Source organism: Symsagittifera roscoffensis, chromosome 5 (assembly GCF_963678635.1).
Source record: "Symsagittifera roscoffensis chromosome 5, txSymRosc1.1, whole genome shotgun sequence".
Classification (NCBI taxonomy): domain Eukaryota; kingdom Metazoa; phylum Xenacoelomorpha; order Acoela; family Convolutidae; genus Symsagittifera; species Symsagittifera roscoffensis.
This window is the reverse complement of record NC_087066.1, coordinates 33,067,088-33,091,974: the sequence shown is the minus strand read 5'-3', so window position 1 is coordinate 33,091,974 and position 24,887 is coordinate 33,067,088. Positions and strand designations below refer to the sequence as shown.

General features: G+C 33.4%; 1 protein-coding gene across 3 annotated transcripts in view; it reads right to left on the bottom strand.

The window, feature by feature from the left end:
• The window catches only part of LOC134846252 (latent-transforming growth factor beta-binding protein 1-like), a 212,387-nt gene that overhangs the window by 155,072 nt on the left and 32,428 nt on the right, over window positions 1-24,887 (bottom strand). For all 3 annotated transcript variants that reach the window (XM_063863526.1, XM_063863528.1, XM_063863527.1), the window contains exon 2: window positions 23,700-23,802. In XM_063863526.1, the coding sequence (XP_063719596.1) occupies window positions 23,700-23,802 (103 nt within the window). The remainder of the gene's footprint in view (window positions 1-23,699; window positions 23,803-24,887) is intronic.

Below are 24,887 nucleotides of genomic sequence, written 5' to 3'. Positions count from 1 at the left end.
GTTAATAATTATTTTGCAAGAAAAGTGATAGTTAATGATTCCAAAATGTGTATTTTTGCTTAAATAGTTTACAATAGCAACTAAACAGGGGAACCTCGAGGAAGATAATAACATTTTTAATGTAATAATCATACGGTATCAGTTCTAATTTCATCTCTGCTAGCAAATTGTTTGTTCAATTGATACTATTTTCCTCCTAAATTCTCCAGTTTTGACTAAAGTTTCTAGTAAAGTGTGTTCAATAGCGAAAACATGTTTTAAACAGAAAGCAAGAATAACTTTAAAACATGGAAAAACTCTACGGAAAATCTTGAAAGTTATGTTGCAGAAGCAACAGAGAGATAATCATCAGTTATGAAGAAGTTTTTGTTGAATTTGAGCCAATATCGATTAAATTTTTAAGAAACATTTATCCCATTTTAAACAACTTTAGCAATAAACTGTTCATTTTTTATCAATAATCAGAAATTTCTAATTTTTAACAGGAAAAATTTCTCACAAGTTGTAATTTTTGTACAAATTTGGGTAATTCAATGAGAAAAAAATGAGTAGGAGTTGAATCATGGAGTTTGATTTAGAAATTTCATAGGATATTACCCTTAATGTTCATTTGAATTGAGATTCCTAAAAATAATCCATGAACTGGACAAAAAAAAACAGTTAAAAACCAAAGTAAAGGTTCGAAATGGAAAATTTCATGTAAGTTTGATTAATTTTTATTTTACCTTCTCGAAAATTACGACTAATTTCACTGTTTTCCGGAAGTTTCAATATTGATTCTGCTACTATGAACCTTCTTTTCAGTGTTTAGAGCATTGTATAACCAAATATTTAGCTCAAATTCAGGTAAACTTCATCGTATTTCAATATTTTGAGAAAAAATTGTTGAAAAAGTCATTTTTTTATTCAAATATTTGTATCATTGTCTCAACATAACGCCAATTAACATACAGTCTTAGCTTATTTTTAAAATCTATACGTAAAAGTATGTTTAAAATTAGATCAAAAGCAACAATATATTAGCCAAAATTATGAGATTTCTGCAATTTTTTCCAAATACTTGAAATTTTTGCAATTTTTTCCAAATACTTGAAATTTTGCAATTGTTTCCAAATACTTGAAACTTTTGCAATTTTTTCTCAAAAAATTTGAATTTTTTGAAGTTTCAGTAGGTTTCAGCATTGTTTCAATTAGATAGAAAGTAAGATTATTTAATAAATTAGGTCAAATAATAGCTAACCTTATCGTGTTTTGAACTTTTTCGAAAAAAATTTAATTTGATAAAAATTCCAAGTTTTTGCACAAACACTCTTACAATTGACTTACCGTCCACCAAAAAAAACTTAATATATAATCTTAATTCTACACGTAATTAACAATCAATTGTTCCCAATTAGGTAACGCGCGCCGAGATTTTTGCGAAAAAATTAGACAAAAAATTTCGTTTTTCTTTCTCTTACCATCACACTGAAACCTTACCATCGGTATTCCCTATCTTAATACATTGTAGACTCTATACCCAATCTTAATACATAGCCTGCAGACCGGATGCTCTATTCCCTATCTTAATACATGTGGGTCTGCAGGTTCCCACCCCCCCCCCTTCAGCTCCAACATCTACTACTCTCGAGCTTGTCGGCACTGTCAAACCACTCATAACGGAAAAACCTTTTTGTCTAACTCGCTTTATAGGATTTAAAAAGAGTCCAAAAACGTTGCTCCACCCAAACCTTTCATGATATCGAGAAACTGTAAGTCTCCAATATTGAAGGATATCAAATTGCTAGCCTTTTTGAAAACATTGGTTCAGCTTCTTTATCATTGATTATGTGGGGAATCAGATAGCTCCTGATCAAGTTCAGATCATATCTGAACGGTTAAACACGAATACAGGTAACGTGTTAACGACTTCGTTTAAAATCTTTGTGAATGAGGGATAAGGAAGCTTTTGCATTTTAATCAGCGATGCCAAGACAAAGGTTTTGTTAGTGCCAACAAAGTTGCTGTAGTTTTTTGTTAATTTCTGGTGGGGATCCTCGTCAAGAGAAGAAACGATTGATAGCCATCACCCATTAGCTTGTGATCATTGCTGCAACCAACTCAGTGCGGGGTTCTTTGAGCAAACAAAATGAAACCCGCAGCATTCCTTGTAAGATGGACATATAGCTACGTGGATCTGTTCAAAAATCCAATTGCACCGTTCCAGAACGGCAGTTGGCGTAACGTAAGCGCTGTTCTGGAAAATAGACCTCAATGTCTCAAGGAATTTGGCTTTTAGTTTTCTACGTTCTCTAATTCAATTTTTGTTACCCGGGTCGAGATCCCGCTCAAAAACCGCTCAAGATTTGAGCGGTTTGAGCGGTTTTCCAGCAAGATTTGAGCGGTTTGAGCGGTTTGGGCGGTTTTTTTGGAAAAACCGCTCAAACCGCTCAAATCTTGCTTAAAAACCGCTCAAAAACCGCTCATTTCTTGCGGTGATTTTTGAACGGTTTTTCAAGCAAGATTTGAGCGGTTTTTGAGCGGTTTTTGAGCGGTCTTCCCGGGTCGAGGTCCCAGACTCCCCCCCGCCCCAACTTACCCCCCCCCCCAATTTCCACCGAGAGGGTGACCATTTGTTTCTGTTCCACGCGGTGGAGTTGCCGACCATCCCAGTGATCGGATCGGGAGAGTTGCTTTATAAAGAGACTCTGGACGAGATCATCAAAGAGAAACACGAAGAGATCAAAATGCTGACAGTATATTTGTTGTGTATGTCAAAAACATTGAACATATTCAGTAGAACAAATACAGCGAATATTATGCTTCCAGCAAGTCAGCATAGACTAACGGATAAGGCGTCTAACTTCGAATCAGAAGATTGTGGGTTCGAATCCCACCGTGGTCGACTTTTTATTATTAAATCTTGCGCGGTTTTTGAGCGGTTTTTTTAGATAAACCACTCAAAAGCGTTCAAATCTTGCGCGGTTTTTGAGCGGTTTTTTTAGATAAACCGTTCAAAAACCGCTCAAACCGCTCATTTTGAAGCAAGATTTTGAGCGTAATTGTCTAAAAAAACCGCTCAAACCGCTCAAATCTTGCTTCAAATTAGGTGAAAAATCTCGACTCGGGTAGTAGAGTTATCAACCATAGTCAACGAAGTGCTAACGAACGTGGGAGTGGAGTTAAATGACGCAGTGATACCCGTGTTTTAGATGAATAGAGCAGATAATCAATCGGAAGTGGTGGTGATGATATCCAAAACTGTTGCATGACAAACTTCGAAAACAGCTGGGAAAAAACAGCCGGTCGATCAACCAAACCTTTTGTTCCGATCTTAGGCAGTACCAGATTTTACGCCCTGACTTTTTTAAGTTTTCATGCAACATATTGCATTGCTTCTATTCAGCTAGGAAGGCTTTTAACATAACTTTTGCCAACCTATTTCTCTGCAATGACAGGCTCCGTTGGATAGATTGATGTCGTATCTGGCGTTCTGAAGAGTCTATACGACCATACGTTTTGTCTTTGAAAACGACGCATTATATTACCATATTGTGGTTTTTATGATAACTCTTTAAAACTTCCCCCTACACTTGAAAAAAAAATAAAACAAATTGGAGAATTCTAGGTTTAAGCAAATGTATAAAGATTAGATTCAAGTTTTTGTCGCAACCAGAGGCAGTAACTGGTCGAACAATCAAGAAACTCCAAGCCTTGATGAACAAGATTTCGACCGATAACCAAGCGCATGATTTTATAACGCAAATATGTCCCATATTTGAAATAGTTGGAGCCTAATTTAAACGAAAATAATTAGCAGCTGACATAATTTCAATTAATTTAGAATTTTTTCGAATAAATTTTTCTTTGTGAAAAAATTTTTTCTTTCTCAATTTCTCAACTTTGACAAAGAAACCAGCACCCTAAAATTAATCGTTTGTTATTGAATTTAACGCCAAATTATGCAAAAGATGAGGAGAGCACGAAATAAACCTTTCCACGAAATGAGAATTGATTTTTTTTGGAATTTCTAGCATTACTTATTCATACCGTTTTTTTGGACATGTCTTATTTGCTCTACAGTTTGGTTTATTTGTGTCAGAAAGTAAAAAAAAATTAACATCAAAACTGAACAAACTAGAAAAAATGATTTAAAAAAACATACAAGAAACGTATTGTTCAAGAAGTAGAACCACTAGCAGAAGCAATGAAGCTCAAATCAACGCCCCAGTCTTAGTAAATTGCAGAATAGGTTCCTCTGGAAGAATTAGATCACAATTAGAACTTAATACAAAACTTTTTCTCTCAAAAAACTGATTAATAAACAAAAAAAAAGAAAAAAAACATTGGAAAAACTTTTGAAGTCAAATTTTCGAAAAAAAAAGAAATAATATCATGTTGAATTTTGAGGTTATTAAAAAAATGGGCGTCAAACAACTGATCCATAAAGTTTTTAAAGTATGTTTTCCCGAGGTAGAAATTTGGTTTTCGGTAACGTAAAGAAGTTTTTTACGCTACTTTCTAGCGGGTAAAGCGAGCGAACAGGTCCTATAGGGCCTACTTATTAGAATGAACGAGCAATCTGAATTTTTCCGGCTCAATTTGTTTCTATAAAGGGACATTTTTCAAAACTCTGGTTGCCTTAAATCCCTTCAGACAGGACTTTAAAAAGTCTGTCAACCAAACCATCACGATGATTGTGGAACCAGATCTAAACTACATTTTATTATTGGTCATAAATTAAAAATTTCATCAGTATAAAATATTTAATAATAGGCAATCATAATCCATCTAACTAACAACCCACTTATTTGTAAGTGCTGAAAAAACTTGTAATTTCAGCACCAGAGAGATTTGAATTTAACTTAGAAATTAGTTACCTCTCCAAGAGAACTTTAGCAATCGCAATAAGCCAGTATACTCTAGATCTTTTGAGCCTAGCAGAGACTAGTTGAACACCCTGAGACTAGTAGATATAAGAGTGAGATTAGGATCGGTATTAGACTAAGAAGTTGCACGAATCTATCCAGCCGAAAATAAGATAGCGTGACGAACAGACGGTGTACCCTATCCGAACTTATTCTATGAGTTAGACCTAAGAACTCACCTCATCTGGTGCGATCATAAGTCTCGAATAAGACCTTAAAAACAAACTAGCTTAGAACTAATAATAAAGATTAATATTAGACAAAACATTTTCAAAATGTTACAATAATTTAATCGAAATATCTCTACGACTCAATAGATCAGAGCCGCTATTCCGTACAATACGAGAACTACCCGGTATTGGAAGAAGACCTCGGACAAGAGACGATCTACGACTACATAGAAACTTACCATTGAGTTTCATGGTCGTTCGGCAGAAGCCAACACAAACTTTTATTTTTAGAGTTTTTTTTACTAGCAATGATTTCAGATTTTCATTTGCAGACAATGATTATTTCAGGCGCTAAATCAAACTTACTATTGTACAATAACAATTGATAAAAACACGTCAATTCGTTTCGTTCAACTCTGCAGTAAAATTCAAAAAAAATATCTGAAAAATATTTTTATTGAAAATAAAAATAAAAATTATTATTCATGATCATAAAGTATTAGTAAATACAAATCATCTTGTCATCTCCAGCTTCATCACCTAAACATAACAGCAATCATGAAACCACTAATATCATTAAAAAGTAAACCTTTCTACCAAATAAACTGAATTATTTTTAAAGAACTATCCTAAATTTTATCAATATTTAACTTAACTTTTTTTAATATATAAATTAGATCATCAAGGCTTTCCTTGGATCTCAATTAAAAAATTAACTTAATCGATTTTATATCCTTTAAACTTTTTTTATTCTGATCATCAAGGCTTATCCTTGGATCAAATAGAACAATTTTGTTCTCCCCCACCCACTTATCAAGTGTCTAACGACCTCAAACGTTGATTCACTACCCAAAACTTTCAAAAGACCCAGGACTATTAAAAAATTTTCAATCACTGTAACCATTCTAATTAGGCTAAACAGTGAAGATCTTCGGTTATTCATCCTTCACTTGATCCCCCCTCTTACCTGACCCAGGATAAATCTTAATCTTAGTAAGTTTAAAAGAGTATCTAACGAACTACTTGCGTTCTAATTATACCTGAACCTTGTGGATCGATTTACTATTCTCCAACCCATGAACACAATCATTACCCCTAAGTAAGAATCAGTAAAATAACACCCTAACTTAGAATAGCCACGAGAAAGTAACAATCATTCTTCGGAATCGATATATTTTTTTCTCTCCAACCCTGAATAAAAGACCCAAGTTAGGCTAACCCAAAAATCTTAAGGACTAACAATCTAGGATATTAAAATCACTAATAACATCCTTGCATCCTTCATCCTAAACCTTATGTCACTGAGCAATTTAGGAAATAAACAAACAATCGTACTACACAATTGTGAAATAAACAACGAAAAATACGATCTCGTAATTACCCCGCACAAAAAAACAATTGGATACATCCGAACAAAACGACAAACAATAAAAAGAAAAAGTAGAAGTAAACAAAAACAGATCACATGAAAAAGATTTTGAAAGCGAAGAAAAGCAGTCTCCGAATCAGAAGTCAGCAATTTAGACGCACTCTATAAACTAAAAGACACAGTAATTAAAAACTAGCCAATCCATGATCAAATATATTTTTCCGACTCAGAAGCCACATCACACACTTCAAAACAAAGAAAAAGACGAATAAAAAATATATAAAAAAAACAAACCAGTACGTCTATACGATTGGAATCAACCAATCAGACATATTGAACATTAGGCACTAACTGTCATAAAACGAAAAGATCAGTTTTGCCATTTCTCATGACTTCGATCACTGATGATAGAGGACAAAAAAATTTTGCAACAATCTAATCGCAAATTTATTCGAACAAAGAATTAGCCCATGTAAAGCCGAATTCCCAGAAATAAAAATCAAAAGCCAAATCACCGATCACTATTTAAAAAGAATATGTAACCTAACATAACAATATGGAATTTACACCATAGAACTCAGTACAGCAAGTAAATTTCATGGTAAATATGTTATCAGATGACATCGACATAGAACTTTCAAAAGTATTCACAGAAGACATCAAAAACTTACAATACTAAAATTAACAAAGAGCAAATTCTATATTTACTAACGAAGTTTTTGCATTAATATATAGTTAGTTATCCATACTAGAAAAACCGGAAACACAAAGTACGTCACCAGTTCAAACGTCAAGACACACAAACATTAGAAATGAAATTGCCGCATTTTCAGCAATTTTAAACACAATCCGTGAACAGTTTACCAACATTGAAGTCTCACAAAATGCTAAACATGATTTACAAAAAATCTTAGCATGGTTTATAATTGACTATTTCACGCATAATGTTGATTTAATTGCACAAGCAAGAAAACATTTTAGACCTCAAAGTACCAATGACGATACTATCATTGCAGAACAATCAGATTATGTTTGGGACCTTGAATGGTCTCATCCACTGTTTCTGAACATCCCAATAGACATCTCAAGTCAAGCAAATAGTACAATATCTATCCACAAAGTTTATGTAAAAGTATTTCCACTTACAATAGATGCAACACCTTTAAATTATAATTCATTCCTACCCGATAACAAAAACAGAACAAAAACATAGCAAACAAACATCAGACTAGGAATCAACCAATTATTCAGAAGATGAGAAATATGATTATCAGAATCAACGATTTAACACAAGTCATCGTCTCAATAACTGGAACATCGATCAACCAGATCCATACTATCAACCAGATCTTTTCGAACCATATACACGAAACGAACAAAGGCAAACAAGACATCACTTAACCTCATAAAACAAATTTCAATCACAAAACCAAGTGAATACACAAGATTACCAAACAACTCAGATGCAAAATGAAATTCCACTATCATATTACATACCACAGCTTTAAATAACAAAGACTCAAGTTACAAATTTCTCTCAAATACCAAATGACGCAAAATCACTACAAATGTCAAGGAATCCATACCTAAGGGGTGGATCGTCTACAACATCAAATAAACCATTGATGGTGTTTACAGGCACAGACCCTGAATATTCTGTAGAAGATTACTTAAATGCAGCAAATTTGATTTTAATATAGGACGTGAACCAATTGATACACCACTTCGTCAAAATTGGATACATATACGCACAGCGTTAATACAAACAACACTTGATGGCGCAGCTCAAAAATGGTTTTCAGTTTTACCTATAGACATAAAATCAGATTGGAAAAGATATACACAAGAATTTTCAAAAATTTTGATTCTGAAAGAAACAAACAACATCGAAGAATTTTTTGTAACGAAATTCACAGATTACCAAACGAAACATTCAAACAATTGGCAGCTAGAAACAAAACACTAGTTCGAAAAGCATTTTCACTTAACACACATGATTTTAAAAACACGAAAATGACGGAAATCTTAATAACGACTCTGACACCTCAATTAAGGAAAACAGCTATTGAAAAGAGAGCATCACATCCTTCCTCAATTCGAGAACCAGATTTAGACTTTAGAAAACTAGTTGATAAACTAGAACAGGCAGAAATCTCAATGAAACTCATGAGAAAAAGAATCTCAAATTACAATATGCTAATAGAATCGTAACAAATACTACACATATAAACTTCATTCGGGATTCAGATGTAGATCTATCTAAAAAATCACTGAAATTCTAAACATATATGAGAAAAACCCAAATTTCAAAGGTAAAACATCTTTCAAGAAATGGTGCAATTATTGCCGAAGATACTGACACAGTATTGCCGAATGTAGACAAAAGCAACAAGATAACCAGAACAAACCACAAAAGTACAAACAACCGAATAAATCATTCTATATGTACATGAAAGAAGACCAAAACCTCCAAACAAAAATATACACAGTAATAACAGCTCTGCAAAACCACTTCCAGGTAATTCAAACTAATCAAGAAACCAATCACCATTTAACTCAATTTATAGAGGTAGATCCCCAGAACAAAGAAATTCACGAAGTGTTTCACAAAAAAGATATAGTCGATCACACAGTCGAAATAATCGAAAACGAAAAAACAATTCACCATCGAATTCGAACAGAAGAGAATTGTTTAATACCAGTTGCCATTCAAACCCTAGGAATAGACGCTATTCCAACGATAGATCACGAAATTCATCATACAATAGAAATAGAAACTATTCCAACAATAGAAATGGAAGCTATTCAAATAACAGAAATCAGTATTACCCAAACAACAGATCAAGAAATAACTCATACAATAGATCAAATTATCAAAGATCCTAGGATAATTATCAAAACAGATCAAGAAACAATTCACAAAATCGAAACTCAAATTATAACAATAAACAAAACTATTTCCAATCTCCTCAAAGGAATAATAACCATTACCCCGATTAACAACTCAGATATGGAAACAATACACCGAAGCATCAAAGACAAATTAATCAAGTACAAACAACAGAAGAAACAGCTTCAGACCCCCCGGTGTCGATGATACAGAGAATACTGAACTACAATTAAATCACATTAACTGTGAAACAACAGACAGTGAAAAGGATACAGATAACACCATCTCAGTAAATATGATAACTGTCGAAAATGACTACGAACCTATCATATATGAACAAAGCCTCAGTTCAAAAATTTACGAAAATCAATTGGAACTTCTTCATGATTATTACACTCAGGAAGTTACTCAGGAAGTAAATGAAAGTAACGCTGTAACCAAACCCGATGAAAAAGACGAAGTACAATGCTCAAGTACAAATCATATTTATTAAAATATACAAGAAAAACAACCAAGAGAAAAAATTTGAACAATACCATTTTTCTTAGAAAGTCCAAAAAGTAAAGAATTTCAACCACCAGATCTTGAGATAGAGTTTTTAATCGACTCAGGAGCAGAATCAAATATCATTAATATAACCACTTGGAACGAAATCAAAACATTACATCCAAACCAAATACCCATGAAAACAGCCAGTAAATTAGCAACAGCACAGGGATCAACATCAGTTATTTATAGAAAAATCCAACTTTTCCTTGTCCCCACTAGTACAATGGAACAAAATAAAATTTTGAACAAACCATTTAAACAAACATTTCACATAACAGATAAAAAACACAATATCATTGGCGTACCGTTTATAACTAAATATATTCCCACAATAAACATTCTAATAACAAAATCCATATGAAAGAGAAGTATACAAGAACGAAAAATACAGCCATAACATTCTTCCAAAGATTAAACAAACAACATCCATTTTTCTCCAAATTTAACCCTATATATAACCAAGAACAAAAACAATAAAACCACTAGCAGGATACGCATACAACTTCTCAATAACTCAAGTCCACCAACACAAAATGAAACAAAACAAACAACGACGATACAGGTCAGACCTTGTATTCAAGCCAGTTCATATTTTTTTTCGAGTAACGATCTCATCAATTATCCAAATTTTACCCTATTTACAATCAGGAACGAAAATACCTGAAACCACTATCAGGAAATGTGTATAATTTTTCAATCAAACAAGTTCACCAGTAGGATAAAAATCAAAACAAACAACAACTTTTTATGTCAGACCTCGAATTCAAACCCATTCCCAAATTTTTTTGAAAAACAGTTTCATCCATAAAATACATGAGAAACTCAAACTCCGATATTAGTTCATTACATGTATATAATAATTCACCATCGCAAACAACATTTCCTCTAGGACTCTTAGGATATTGTGAAACAAATGCTACAACTTCGTCCACAAACGAAGTAGCATATCGAGTCAATAATATAATACAACTACTAGATATTTGTCAATCAACAATTCTTGATGAAGAATTATCAATAAACAATATAATAAGCAACAAAAAAAAGAAATACGGAATATTTCACAAAAACACCATATTTCAAACCAACGTTTAAAATAACAGATTTTAAAGAAGACCAACAAAAATTTTGAACAATGTTTAATTTTCAACACTTCCAAATAACACAGAACGAATTCGACAAATTAGCCAAACTACTACTAAAATATCCAACAGTTATTGCAACATCAAAACTTGATGTTGGAAAAGTTAGTTCATCACTACATTTACCTTTAAAACCTGAAGCATTTTTCAAAAAACAAAGAGCAACTAAAGTGCCAAAACACTTACATGATGAGGTAAACAGAATATTTGACATTTTAGAACAATATGAAATTATATCACCCGTAAAAAAAGAAGAACAACCAAAAGGTAACACCTTCATCAACCCAGTTATCATCCTAGCAAAAGGAGAATCACCAAAAACAGTTATAGACGCTAGGTATCTCAATTCACTAATAGACGAATCTAAATGCAATTGGCCTATCGAACCATTTCAAGTTATCCTGACAAAGATCAATGGTAAGTACTTCACAACTGCAGATATGAATAGTGCATACAACTAAATGCCATTAGACGAAAAATCACGACGATTAACACAATTCGTTATTGGAAATCAGCAAAACGAATTCAATAGATTATTCTATGGAATATCCAAAGGACCAGCAGCTTTTTGAGCTTTTATGAGTAAAATTTTAAGACCACTGATACTCAAGAAAAATGCAATCACAAACTTAGACGATGTTTTAATGCAATCACAAACTAAAGAAGAAACATTTACAGTTCTAGAACATTATCATCAAATACTCAAAAACGAAAACATGAAAGCAGCCCCGGACAAATCACATTTTTTCTTAACACGCGTAAAGTTTCTTGGACACATTATTGAAAGAAACACTATAACTCCATTAAAATCACGCATCGATGCAATTTAAAAACTTCATCCACCCACAAATAAAAAGATCAGAATAATTTTTAAAAGAATAATAACTAATATCGATCAATCACAAAAAAAAAGTTTACAATATTTCCCGCTTTAATAAGGTTGTCAAAACAACCACTACGAAGTTGATTTACTAAAAACATCCACACTTAAACCAATTCCATATTCACATTGGATAAAGAATAATACCCAACAAAAGAAAATAAAACAACAACCACATAAAAAGGATCCTTTCCGGTTAATAGAAAAAGAAAATTTATCAGGGCCATCAACAAATGATTCAAAATACAGTAATTCAAGTTTTTGATCTTCATGACCCACTCGACACAATTCCCCTATCAAAATTAGAAGTCGAAAATTTTTTTCGACCACCAACAGAAAAGATTACACTACAACTATTACAAATATACCAAAATCTTGACCCTGTCAATAGAAAACTCAAATCATGGCACAAACATAAAACAAAACCGGCAAAAGCTGATAACACAATTTTAGGAAATAAAACACTCCTCCGATACTTTAGAAAATTTAACAGTACAATTATAAATGAGAATACAGATCTTTTAGAATATCAACAACCTGACTCTTAAGTCCCATGTCTCGCTTTAAGTATGATGTTAATAGCATTCAACATATCATATACACAGAATACAAAAGGACACTCAGGATCAGAAAAGACTTACTCAAGTTTTACACCAAATTTTTATTTCCCAAATGCCCCAACTTGGATTGAAGTATTATGCAACGATTGCATAATATGACAATTAAATAGACCTTATTGTATTATCAAATAGCACAAATAGCACAAAAAACAAATAGCACAAAAACAAGATTTTAAAGGACAAAGAAAATATTTCAATGATACAATTTCATTTGACACAAAAGGACCGATTTCACCATCCTCTGAAGGAAATTTTTACATTTTGGTCATGGTTGATGCAATTACGCACTACGTAGCACTCAACCCAGTAACGCAGATACAACACTATACGAACACTGGATAGCTAAATTCGGATTACCCGAAATACTAGTCACAGATAACGGCACAGAATTTTTAAATAATGAAATTATCACACTATGTCACTTAATAACAATAAACACAAACCGCGTACATCTCATGCATCTTGGACAAACGGATTAGTCGAAGGTATGAACCGTTCATTACAAGAATACCTTAGATGTTTTATTAATGCAAATGATACACGATACACTGAATAGTCAGAGGATGTAAAACTATTCCCCTTATCATATAATTCACAAATCACGACAATTTTAGGAATGCCACCATACGAAATGGTTTTTAATCAAAAACCACGAAAATCAAAAATGTTTACAGCAAATGCCCATAAAAACACACAGGGTCATTGTCAATCAAATAAAGATTCAATATGCCATAATCTACCATTACACAGCCATAATGAAGATCACTTTCATCACCCACAAATTCTAAAATTAGCTTCCGGCACACATACCGAATGGATTTTAAATAGAGATAAGAAACATAATGAAAGCTACCAAAAAGTAACAAAGAAATTGTTACAAAGACAAAATATAAACAACCAAACTAATTCACGCTTAATGCCAGCCAAAGATTTAAAAATTGATCAACATTTGTTTTAATACCCAATTTCACTACACAAAAAGGAATTTTCAAAAAAATACAACCACTTCAAAAAGGACCATACCAAATAATTGACAAACCTACTAAAGTAACATACAAACTCACTGATTCCACTAAAAAATAAAATGTTCAATATCGCAACAACCTATCACCTTATTGGTCAACATTTGTTTTAATACCCAATTTCACCACACAAAAAGGAATTTTCAAAAAATTACAACCAATTCAAAAAGGACCATACCAAATAATTGACAAACCTACTAAAGTAATATACAAACTCACTGATTCCACTTAAAAAGAAAATGTTCAACATCGCAACAATCTATCACCTTATAACCAAAAGAGTACGCACCCCGTGAATTAACTCAATTATATTCTTTCACAAGTTTAAAAATTGTCCAAAACAGTACACAGACAGAAGAAAATCAAAACGTAAATGACAAAAACAATCGAAAGCAAATCCAACAACAAAACGTAGCCCCCAAATAGCTAACACACCAGAACCAAAAGTATCTCAAAAAGAAAGAAAAAATAGAAAAATGACAGAATATCTTACCACAAGATCATCAACAAAAATCCGAACATAGAGAATTATCACGAACATAGAGTCAACCACGAAACAATTACAAAACTTTCAAACCACAATCTAAATTTTTAAGGAAAGTTGAATTTCAAAAACCACCTTAAATTTCATTAACGATTTATATTCTTTTTAATCATTTTGAACATTCACGTTTCCGTAATAACATGCTGAAACACACTCGATAAATTTTAATTCAAATTCAGCCAATAGAATTCCTCAAAATTTGTCACCTTAATGTCTCTAACACAAACTCATTAGCCGACAGATGTTAATCTCCAGGCATATCTATAACTATATTTTTACAACCTTCAGGTCAAAAAAAGCACCTTGCTAAAACTTGACAACTAAAATAAACACCACTTCAATATTACAACCCCTCCCCTATCAAATAATGCAAAGGTCAACAATATTTTCCCAATTCAGACCTCAAAAATCATCCAACCAAAAATGGCAAATTAGCCTAAAGCAAAAAAGAACCATGATACAACCAAGTACAAATATCTCAAAAATACCCCAAAGTATCCAACAAATAAAACCAAAGCCAAGAAGACCTCCCTAACACCATAAAGTAACCCCCAACAATTTTTGACAAAACTCAACCCACTTGTCAAAAATTCAATAAAAAATCCTACCACAATTGAATTTCGCCCCAAAAGTTTAAAAAATATTCGACGAAACGAATCATTTCTTAAATGCTTCTTTCTCTAACAGCTGATACTCTTAAACGAATAATCTTAAATCTTTTCACAAAATTTTCTAGTCTATTTAAATTTTTGCTATTCTTTTTCATTGAAACTTTCGAACCCCTAATGATTTTTTTCATAATTTTTTGCAATCTTTTTTCAATTTTCAATTCCCTATTTGAAATATATCTCCAACTTTTCCAAATCCTTGACCACATTCACAGGTACGATAACTCAAAATCTATTTAAATGATACGAACCTTTTTCAGCCGAAAAGATATCTTTCTATTGCTCATAATTTTCCTAATCATGACAATATGCAAATGTATAAAAAAGGCAGTAGGCATATTCGCCTTAGCAACTATTCTTTTAATTCTTTTTATCGAAGAATATTATATTAAGCATAAATTTTCCCTATAAAAATTGATCACTCAAACACATTTTCAAAACTGCTAATCAACCACCACCAAAACAGTCCCCACCAACATCTTCCCAAGAAAGTCCAGTAAAACCTACAACTACCCAAAATCCCCAAACATCAACACGCATTTCTTTTCAAGATAAGCCATACACTTTTGAAGAACGACACGCAAGCTCATCTGAACCGTTAGAACCAGCTCATCGACAAGCACCTTTAGGCGAACCAACTTATAACTTATACCCCACCTTACAACAACCTCTAAATCGAGTAAGACATATTAGTAAAAAAAAATACTCTTGAAATAAACAGACAAATTATACATCCAAGACGAAATAGGAATTTTCAAACCCCCAGAGTTCATTTTAGCGTACCTCAATCACCAACACCAGCTACCTCAGAACTTTCTAGCAGTACATTACCAGATACTCCTACACTTACTTCACACAAAACATTTCAAATATCCCATCAGACTATCTAGGTTCAACCCTAACATCAGAGCAAATCCGTGAAAATACTTTTACTACCCCCAGACACAACCGAACGAACACCATATTGGACAACACACTCATATACCCAAGATGAACCCAATTTAGTGAATGAACCGATAGATATTTCTTCTGATACAACATTATCATCCTTGCCTGAAACACTCTCACTTCCATCAACACCATCTATAAGTCAAATATCACCAACAATTTTCCCCCTAAATTTTCCAAACAATCTCGACGCTAGATACCAAGAATAATCATCGTCAAATACCTCTTTACGGTTAGATTGGAATACTTTTGTAACACCTCCCCCACTATTTGGACAACATCAAGAAAGTAGCCGACTCCAAAGTTGGGCACTCAATAGACTACAATATAGACAGGATATCCACGAAGATATTCGAGAACATAATATTCAAATACTTCAACAAAACAGTCTCCAATTAAAGTTTGAAATCACAGTCAAACTTAATAATATTGTTCAACACCCTTTTCCCCTAAGTCCACTAAACAAAACATAACAGCTCAAAACAAACACTCTAATTGCACATCGAAATTAATTTCAATACACAAGTGTATGTCAAATGTTTTCGGTTTTTATTTCTATCAGTTCATAAAAATATTATAACATCATTCGATATACATAGTTACAATAACAATAAACAAAACAAAATCTTTTACAATTATCGATGATTACTTTTCACCTGAAAAACTTGAAAAACTTACAGGAAAAACTTTAACCTGAAAAACTCAATCACTACCTCCCCCACGTATAACAACTGAAGTAACTTTTAAATATGATAGATACACCAAAAGCACAATTGGACCTATCACATTTTATAACCCATACTCAGGATTATCATACACTTGTATATTGTAAAGATTTTTACATTCCAACATATCCTTTTTCTAATTTTTTTCCGAACAAAATACAAATCCATCTCATCGCACAGGACCTCAGAATTTACTAGTAACACACTATGATTGTGAAGAAAACGAACAAAAAACACTACACAAACAAGCAATAAACCAAGTAACACAATGCGAATCAGAACCACAACCTATCGAAAACACAAATGTAATAGCAACATTATACTAAAAAGCCCGAGCAGCAACACTTATAGGTTACAAATTTCCGAGAAGAATGTACATTGTTCACAAGATTCCAACGGAAATAAAAAGCGACTTGATCACGAATCCTTCTACCAAAGTAATATAGAAAGACTTTTACATCTAAAACACGACAATTGTAAAAAAAAAACGAATTAATCAGGTTAAACTTAACAAGAAAAAAAAACTCAATTAAAAAAATAGTAAAATTTCAAGTTTTTACCGACTCTGCTCATCAAGCAGAACTTGAAAGATATCAAGGACATATTAAATTAGACGAAAGATACCCATACAATGGCGCACACGGACGACTAACTTATGATATTCATGATAAACATTGGATACGACATATTGGAACTAAAACCCTTCAAACTGCAAAGCAGATACAAAAAATAAAGGATACCAAGAAATAATGTTTTTCGATTGGAAAATACAACTTGAAAAAATACAACTCACACGAGATTTAAAAGATAATACCATAAATTATCAAGGAATAAGATTACTTGTTCCTTGTTTGGTTTCCCGAAGACACTTGTACAACATTTCAAGTAGCAAAAATACCCACTCGAATGATAAAATTTCATAAACATTATTTAATTGAGTCCCTCCCATTTGATAAAGTCAACCCAGTTCAAAAAAGACAACACAGTACTAAATTCAGAAACATTCATAATATAGAAAATAAATTGACACGTTTTCAAATCTATCACGAAACAAAATTAGCTTGTAAATATAAAAATCCACTCTATAAAACACCATACTCCGAAATACTTGTTAAAAACGCAGGTAACCCTGCTGGAAAACTAAAACCATACGACAGTGAAAGCACACGTTAACAAGAATTATCACTAATGAATAGTACCTATTTTGGCGCAATACATTATGACATTCACTTAGACATGAAATTAAACTACACAATTAATGGAATTTTTCAAAAAATTTCACTTTCTGATCTAGAAACACTATATCAACTATGCGAATTGAAAAGAACACAGATTTTGCAATCACTCGCACAAGCAGTTCTAAAAATACCCTACGCAGGGTATTTGTTATCCAGAAATAGATCAAATTTCCTGGACTATGAAGGAAACATCTTATGGTTTTATACTTGCACCAAAAAAGTATCACCATTATATGTTTTTTAAGATAATAGTTGTTACAAAATAATCCCCATATTCTATAAAAATAAAGTACATTTTCTCGATACACTTTCAAGACGAACATAATTTTGGGATACCGCAGTCCCATGTGGATCAGAAAACAGCCACAACGTCGTACAATTAAACCCCGACGAAGAAAATTACTACCTACCTACACCATACCCTACACTAATGCAACCATTGAAAATGTTTTTACCAGAAAGTATTCGAGCTATTGCTCGCATTCCTAATATCGATTTACAATCGATAGGAATATATTCTAAATCCGATATACAACATCACTTTAGAACACATTCTAGAACAATTTCAAGAACTACTAACACAAATGGACACTATACAACGACAATCAAAAGATCAAAATTTAAGAAAACTTGCAGAAACTGCAGGATTCTCAAACTTTTATACACAAGACTACAGCGGATATTTTAAGGATATTAAAGACTACATATATTTAAATGCTGAAAAATATAGACCACAAGATATTTCACCTATAAATATTTTTAACTTTGTAACTTTGAAGAACGAAAATCTTGCCTTTCTAGGAAGGCCAGGTTACATCTTAGAAAGTTTGACTATCTTATACGCTATGTTTAATTTTATTGGATTTCTTTTCTCATTACTAAAAGGAATTTATAATACATGCGCAATACATACACAAGTAAACCGACAGGCAAGCGTAGCACGCATATTAGTTGCAGGATTTTTTGGAATATTTTCATCATCAATAAACAAATTACTTTTAGATGCACAAATCAAAGAATCTAATGCAAAACTATCCACAAGAGCAAACACTTATGACGAAGAACATAATAATACAAATACAACACCTACAGCACCACATTTACCAAACCAACCTCAAAACCATCCCTTATCGTTAGTTTCCTGAAATTTTAGAAGTCTAGCAATCACGAACCTTTCAAATTTCAGACCAAATACAATACAAAGCCCCATCCAACATTTAGTAACGCAACACCCACAAAACGACAATACATATGAACAAATTATTAAACAACCCATACCACCACTTTTGAATCTCGAAATAATCATTTTTTTAGCCCACGATGAGCAGACAAATTGGATCCCTCCATCGCTCAAAATCCCACCCTGCCAACCTCCAAAGTCAAATCCCCATTATCCCAATTTTTGCTTTTCCGCCACCTGATTCTCCACAAATTAATACATCATCAGGCATGAATTCTAATACTAACTCAGACATCTCAGTTTTTCAGACAATATCACAATTTAATAACTCCGATTTAAAAACTCCCGATGAATTCGCAGATTCCGAACCATCCTCTTCTACCTATACCCAGACCAACTCTTCAACCTTTTGAAAAACCCCCTTTCGACCCATTCAGCCTCAACACCATTTTCCATCCCACTCCACTCCTTCCCATGTTTCTCAAATAACCCCAACCTACTCCCCATTTCATTCAGATCGATCAAACAATAACTCCCCAGAAAATATACACATTTCTGAAGAACTCGATAATTTTTTAACACTCCAACAACAGTTACCATACCCCAACACTCTTAATACTTACCAATTATCATCAATATTAAAATAATCCAATCCGCCAACACCAACACCACTTACAGATTATACCCCATCATTAGCTCAGTCATCCACAACAACAGAAACATCCACTAGTACTAACCGAGCTTATAGAATTTTTAAACGCAAACTCCCAAATCACCCGTTCCATCCAAACCCGGAACCGCCCGAGAATAAATTAACCATCCAGACCACCCCAATACTAGTAACCCTACCCTTATTTCCACATTTTACCTTAAACCAATCCGACCCTAACCCTGAACCACATAATTTTGTAGATGAACCTGTATTAATACCCACACTTCATTGGACCGCTTATTATAATTTTACTAACACTCTTTCTTTACCACTTCATAACGCCACACACGATATTGAAAGAAACAAGAACGAATTAATTAGACTAACCACGTCACTAACACCCCGACAATTTACATGTAAAGGATATAAGAAACTACTAAAAACGTTAAAGCACCAGGAGCTAACGATTACTCAATTGAATATTACGATCATAACATCATCACACCCAACCAAGATCAATTTCTTGACGACGACCGTTTTGCAAACCCACAACTAACAGAGAAATTTTCATAAAAACATCCTACGTATTCACACTTAGATAATCTTAGATAAAATGCATGACCACTTTATTTCAGAAGCACTATCGAGTATAAAGGCGTACAAAACATTTTATGACAAATTTCAACCATTTTCACTGATCTTTCACTTTCTCTCACCAAAAAAACGTGATTTGCACTGTTCCCACGACATCATGTTACGAACTAAACAAACGCACACCTACACTTATTATCGTTTTATACAAAATCATTATGACTGACACACACCATCACGACAACACCACAGATTTCAGTTTATTTTTTCTAAATACACCTCACCATTTTTCCTAAACTTCACATACTGTATTAAAAACACTAACTTTCAAGGCATCCTCCGAAATTATGATCCAATCACCCAGATGTTTTTATTCTGCCCCCTCACCAAGACCTTCAACGACGAAGAATCCCGCCCCTTAATAATCCCGCATGAATACATTCAACCTATTGAAATACCAATATTAGTATTCATTCACAACACTAAATGCAATCATAAAATTTACAATCTCATACAGAACACACCTCATGAATTTGCAGTAGGCACCGAAGAACTAAACACCATAAAAGCACTCCAATTGCTCTGGCCACTGCTTCAAACTAAAAATAAAAGTATCATACGCATACTAGCCAAATTACTAACAACATCAGACCTTGTTCACGAACTTTTTCCACACGGCTTCTTCCCAGACGATTAGGTAAATATGAATTGCATAATTTAAAACTAACTATTTAAAAATCAAACCAACCAATCTTTTTCAATGTTTAACTCAATTTTTTAGTCTCCACACCACGATCAACTACAACAAGTGAAAAAACAAATAAAAAGAGAAACTCTTTTATTCGAATAAACTCTATTAAACCATCAGCACTAAATTATGCAGTAAAATTAGTAACCAAAGTAGTAAAATAATCTATAAACTATTTTCCCAAATCTAGTAAAATTAAAATACGATGAAAATTTGTAATTTTAAGATTCCCAAAAGCAGTAAAATTCAGGTTCTAAGCAGTAATTTTATAACAAAGAAGTAAGCAGTACTAACTTTTATATCTTTTCATTTTTTCGCACAAGAATTCTATCCAAAATCGCACAGCTCGCCCACAAAGAATTGTTTAAACCAATTATTTCAAATTTTAAGTTTTCACTAACAACAACTCAAACAAGCGATAACAAGTTTCCAACTTTTCTTTAACCCGGTTGGAAAGAAATTATATAATAAACCAAACTAACCAACGCAGCTTACTAAACACCATAAATCCCAAATAACAGCATGACTAAGAAAAAAAAAACCCACGATACCCAAACCGGATTGAACCAGCTAAACACTGGATAGTTTATTCTTTTAAAGACTATTACCAAATCTAAGAAAGAAATCATAAAACACCAAAAAGTCGCAATACAAACCCAAACTAAAAACAATTTGATTTTTGAAAAAGGACGCAACCAAAGTAACAAAAGAAAAACCAGAAAAAAAAACAGAACATAAAATATTAGCACAAAGCAGGACCTCTCAAAGAAACAGCATGATAACATACTCCAACTCCTGGCCTAACCCACCAGAGAGGACGTCCTGAGCATGCTCTATAGCCGGCCTAACCCACCGTGCTACACCCACGCTTTGTGACCACAATGTATTTTTAACAGGAGGTACTCAAGAGTGAGTAACTTATTAAAATAACTGAGCTAAAACTAAAACGCTTTTGTGAAAACAATTAACCAAAATCATAACTAAAGAGCTAAATGAACAAATTTTTATAAAATGTAAATTATAATATGCAGTATATAGATCATACACAACTACAAAAACAAACATCCAAAGACTAGACGACCCCATCGCACTCGACCTACAGAATGGCTAAACACAACCAACATGCCGCTCACAATCACGACTCAAAGGATTTAGAGTACGACTTGACTTCGCAGAAAAGGGCTTCATTGAATCAGACCAATGACAAACCTCGATGTTCAAGTATACGTACAGATCCGAGTTACAAGGCGTTCCCTTCAAACACAATCTTCACGCCATTCCCAGACGAGAGTGATACTCAATCAAATCTCCACGAAAGCAGAACAAGCAGTCATAGCAGACCATTTGGGAATCAGATTGAAGAGGAACCAAATAAGAAAATGATGTTTGCCAAATACCAACGATCATCATCCATCCTACACTTGCAGAAAGAAGATGATAAATCTTAAAAAAAAACACTGTAAACCCCGGATGGGTGGAACCAGATCTAAACTACATTTTATTATTGGTCATAAATTAGATATTTTATCACTATAAAATATTTAGTATTAACCAATCATGATCCATCTAACTAACAACCCACTTATTTGTAAGTGCTCAAAAAAACTTGTAATTTCAGCACCAGAGAGATTTGAATTTTTCTTAGAAATTAGTTACCTCTCCAAGAGAACTATAGCAATCACAATAAGCCAGTATACTCTAGATCTATTGAGCCTAACTAGTAGATATAAGAGAAAGATTAGGATCGGTAAGATTTGCACGAACCTATCCGGCCGAAAATAAGATAGCGTGACGAACAGACGGTGTACCCTATCCGAAATTACTCTATGAGTTAGACCTAAGAACTCAACTCAATTGTTCTTGATACGAGATTTTTTTTCGAAAAATTGAGCACACCCTATGACAATACTACTCTTTAATTTAAATGGTCGGAACAAAACCATAGATTTTTTAACCCCTGCTGAGTAAAAGCCAAGACCGCTGTTTTCAGTTGATTCTGGAAAAATATGGAAACGGTATGTCTAGAAATTTTTTCAGAAACCAAAAAAAATTGAAGTTTCCGGTTGTAGCATCCCACATAACGCTTATTGGTTTTTCTTAAAAAAATTTTTTATTTGCTAATCATACATTTTCTATATATGAAATTTTATGATTAGTATTTTTTTCAAGCTAATTTTTCCCTTCTTTTCAAAGAGAGACCCCAATTTGGATACCAAAACAACAAAAATTACTTTCAGAATTTGATCAAACTCATTTTTCAAACAAAATGAAAATTGAATGCCTAGCCTTTTTCCATAGACTAAGTGTACGAAAGTGTATGATTAGTATTTTTGGTCAATTGAGGTCAACTTGGGGAGCTCGTTTTTCGAATTTATTGAATCTCATCCAACGCTGATGAGTCCTGGTTTCCTTTGGTAGAATCAGTCAAAGTGCTTATTTAATGATATAGGGATGTGAAGGCGAATGAAATTTAACTAAGATTCGCGAAAGCTGGAAAACGACTGTTTCATATCAAACTATATTACTAAGTTTGATTAGGTTGCAACAGTTTGAAAATAAGATGAAAATAAGTTGAATAAATTCCACAAAAACTTACTTAGGTTTTGTTTAAAATTACTAGAGAACAAAGCAACTCGCCATTTTAAAACGTTGAACTTGGCGAGCTGTGAAAAACTTCACAGTTTTGATGCTACTTTTATAGCGCATTTATCTGGTACATGTTTTTACCTGTAAGGGTTTTTCGAAACTTTTTTTTTCTTTTTTATCTATTTATTCGAGCAGCTATGAGACAAAAAGCAATGTAGATTGAAGGGCTATACGTTTTTTTTGTGCTCTAATTAGCTTCAGACAAAATCTTACCTGACAATCCTATTTGGGAAGAGCAGAGATCAACGGTAGAAGTTGTGAAATGAATGGTGAGAGTCAGCGCAAAGTACAACACGAGACTAAGTCGGCTATTCATCTGAAATAATAATGCAGAAAATGATTAGTAAGTCAGCCCGGATCGAGGTTCTCGATTTATGTCTCAACTTTCTCCACCAAAAATTGGTATGTCTCGACTTTCTCGACCAAACTTTAGTACGTTTCGATTTTCTCGACCAAATTTTGGTACGTTTCGACTTTCTCGACCAAATTTTGGTACGTTTCGACTTTCTCGACCGACTTTTGGTACGTTGCGACTTTCTCGGCCGAATTTTGGGATGCTTATGATAAAATGCTAATCATTCAGTTCTCATATTTGCGAGAATGCTAATCATATCGTTTTCATGCATTTTTTTAAATGTATGAAATCTATAAGCCATACATAAGAATTGTATGACTAGCATTTTTATTGAACCCGGGTAATCACTTTCTTCGAAAACCAGCCGCATCCTGAGTGTATGTTTCGGCTGTGCTCGAACCTTTGTTTCGGCTTTCGCAACCAAAATCGGGTGTGTTTCGACTCTATTGAACTGATGTTTTGAACGTGCTCAACCTATTTTTGGATTGGGCTCGGCCTATGTTTCGAACTTCGCGACCAAAATTGGGTCTGCTTGACATTCTCGACTGCAAATTTTATGTCTCCTTTTCAAGGACAGTAAAACGAATACTTGCAGAATTGATAAAATTATTTTAATTATGACCCATGAGAACCCACATTCAGTTTCCAGCGTTAATAATTGATTATATGACGATTCAAGTACCAAGCCTACTAAAATTGAGAACCATTACGAGGCCAAACTGTGCACTAGATAGGCGCACAACTTTGCGTCTGTATGTTCCTGGATTCCAGAGACAAGTCTTTAAATCTGTTCCAAAATGCCAGTGGATTCCACTAAAAAAATTTCAGTGGATTCCGCATAAAATAACCTGTAACGTAGTTTTTGTCGGCACATTTGTTATGTTGCGGATTCCGCAACAGCAAAGTATAGCTATTTGTTCTAGATTCCGCAACTGTAAGCAGATTCGGCAAAATGAAAGTGGAATGCGCAAATGTAAGTAGAATCCGCAAAATTTGTAAGCGGAATTCGCAAATGTAAGCGTATTCCGCGAATTGTAAGTGGACTT